Source organism: Lycium barbarum, chromosome 2 (assembly GCF_019175385.1).
Source record: "Lycium barbarum isolate Lr01 chromosome 2, ASM1917538v2, whole genome shotgun sequence".
Taxonomy (NCBI): Eukaryota; Viridiplantae; Streptophyta; class Magnoliopsida; order Solanales; family Solanaceae; genus Lycium; species Lycium barbarum.
Genome location: NC_083338.1, coordinates 121,431,970 through 121,433,195, shown reverse-complemented (window position 1 = coordinate 121,433,195; position 1,226 = coordinate 121,431,970). Strand labels below are relative to the sequence as shown.

At 34.4% G+C, this 1,226-nt stretch overlaps 1 protein-coding gene across 1 annotated transcript; it reads right to left on the bottom strand.

Annotated features, from left to right (window-relative positions):
• Positions 1 to 289: 289 nt before the first annotated feature.
• LOC132628833 (uncharacterized) lies at positions 290 to 895 on the bottom strand. The gene has a single exon (XM_060344596.1). The coding sequence runs from the start codon at positions 893 to 895 to the stop codon at positions 290 to 292; it is 606 nt and encodes a 201-aa protein (XP_060200579.1).
• Positions 896 to 1,226: the final 331 nt, after the last annotated feature.

The window sequence follows — 1,226 nt, the reverse complement described above, 5'->3', positions numbered from 1 at the left end:
CGGTAACCATTGCTACAAATTCATCTTTTCCATGATTATTTGCCTTTTCTTTCTTCTTTTCAGCTTTAAGAATTTTACAATCACGCGCATAGTGACCAAATTTGTGACAGTGGTAACATTCAACCGACTTAGAATTGGTACTAGTACGCTTAAAATTCGTACTTCTCTTTGCCTTTAGAATTTTCTTATTAACAGATTCCTTCTTGGTTGATTTTTCTTCAACCACATGAGCTTTCATGACGGGTTCTTTCAAAATATTATTGTCACGATATCGAGTCTCTTGTTCAATTTACAAATGCTGCAACAATTGCTCAAGAGTCAAATCTTCTTTTTTGTGTAAGAGTTTGCTTCTGTATTCTTTCCAAGAGGAAGGAAGTTTTGAGACAATAGCACCAACATGAAAGTTTTCATCAAGAGCAATTCCAGAGATAGCAATTTTATTAGCTATAAGTTGGAATTCTTGCACTTGTTCAGTGATTGACTTATCATCAACCATTTTGAACTCCATATAGTTTGAAACAAGAAATTTCTTTGAACTCGCCTCTTCCGCCAAATAGATATTTTGGAGAGTGTCCCAAATATCCTTAGCAAATTTGCACTTGGTATAATATTGATCATAAAATTTGTTGGACATTCCTCCAAGAATATAATTCTTACATAAATAATCATCATCTTTCCACTTGGCAATTTGTTCTTTAATCAAAGTAGCCTCGTCAGTTGCTACCTCAGAACCAGGAGCATTAGGACAAGGTTGTTCAAGAACATATGCCAACTTCAACCGTCTTAAAAAGAATTCCATCTTTCCACGCCATCTAGGAAAGTCTTTGCCATCGAATATTTCAAAATTAGGATTAGGCAGAGATGGAACACCATTCAATGTTGATGTAGTAGCCATAGAGATAACTATCTTCAAATTGTTAGAACAAGGATGATAATAATAAAAGAAATCCAAAATAAACTTGCTTGGCTTAGAGGCACGTTAAGACGTTTCTTGAAGATAGTTGGAGTCTCTCCCACGAGCAAACGGAAGAATGAATAACAACTCTATCTTCGGGATTCAACTAAGCCACAACAAGTATTATTCAAGAAAGTTGCTCTTCTATTCTTGAATTGGTGATTTCACCTTTTGATCAATGTCTCTAAAGTTTTTAGGGGAAATTGTTTTCTTGAAGTGCTTGCCTTTTCCAAAAGAATGAAACACTATTTATAGGATAAAAATTACATAA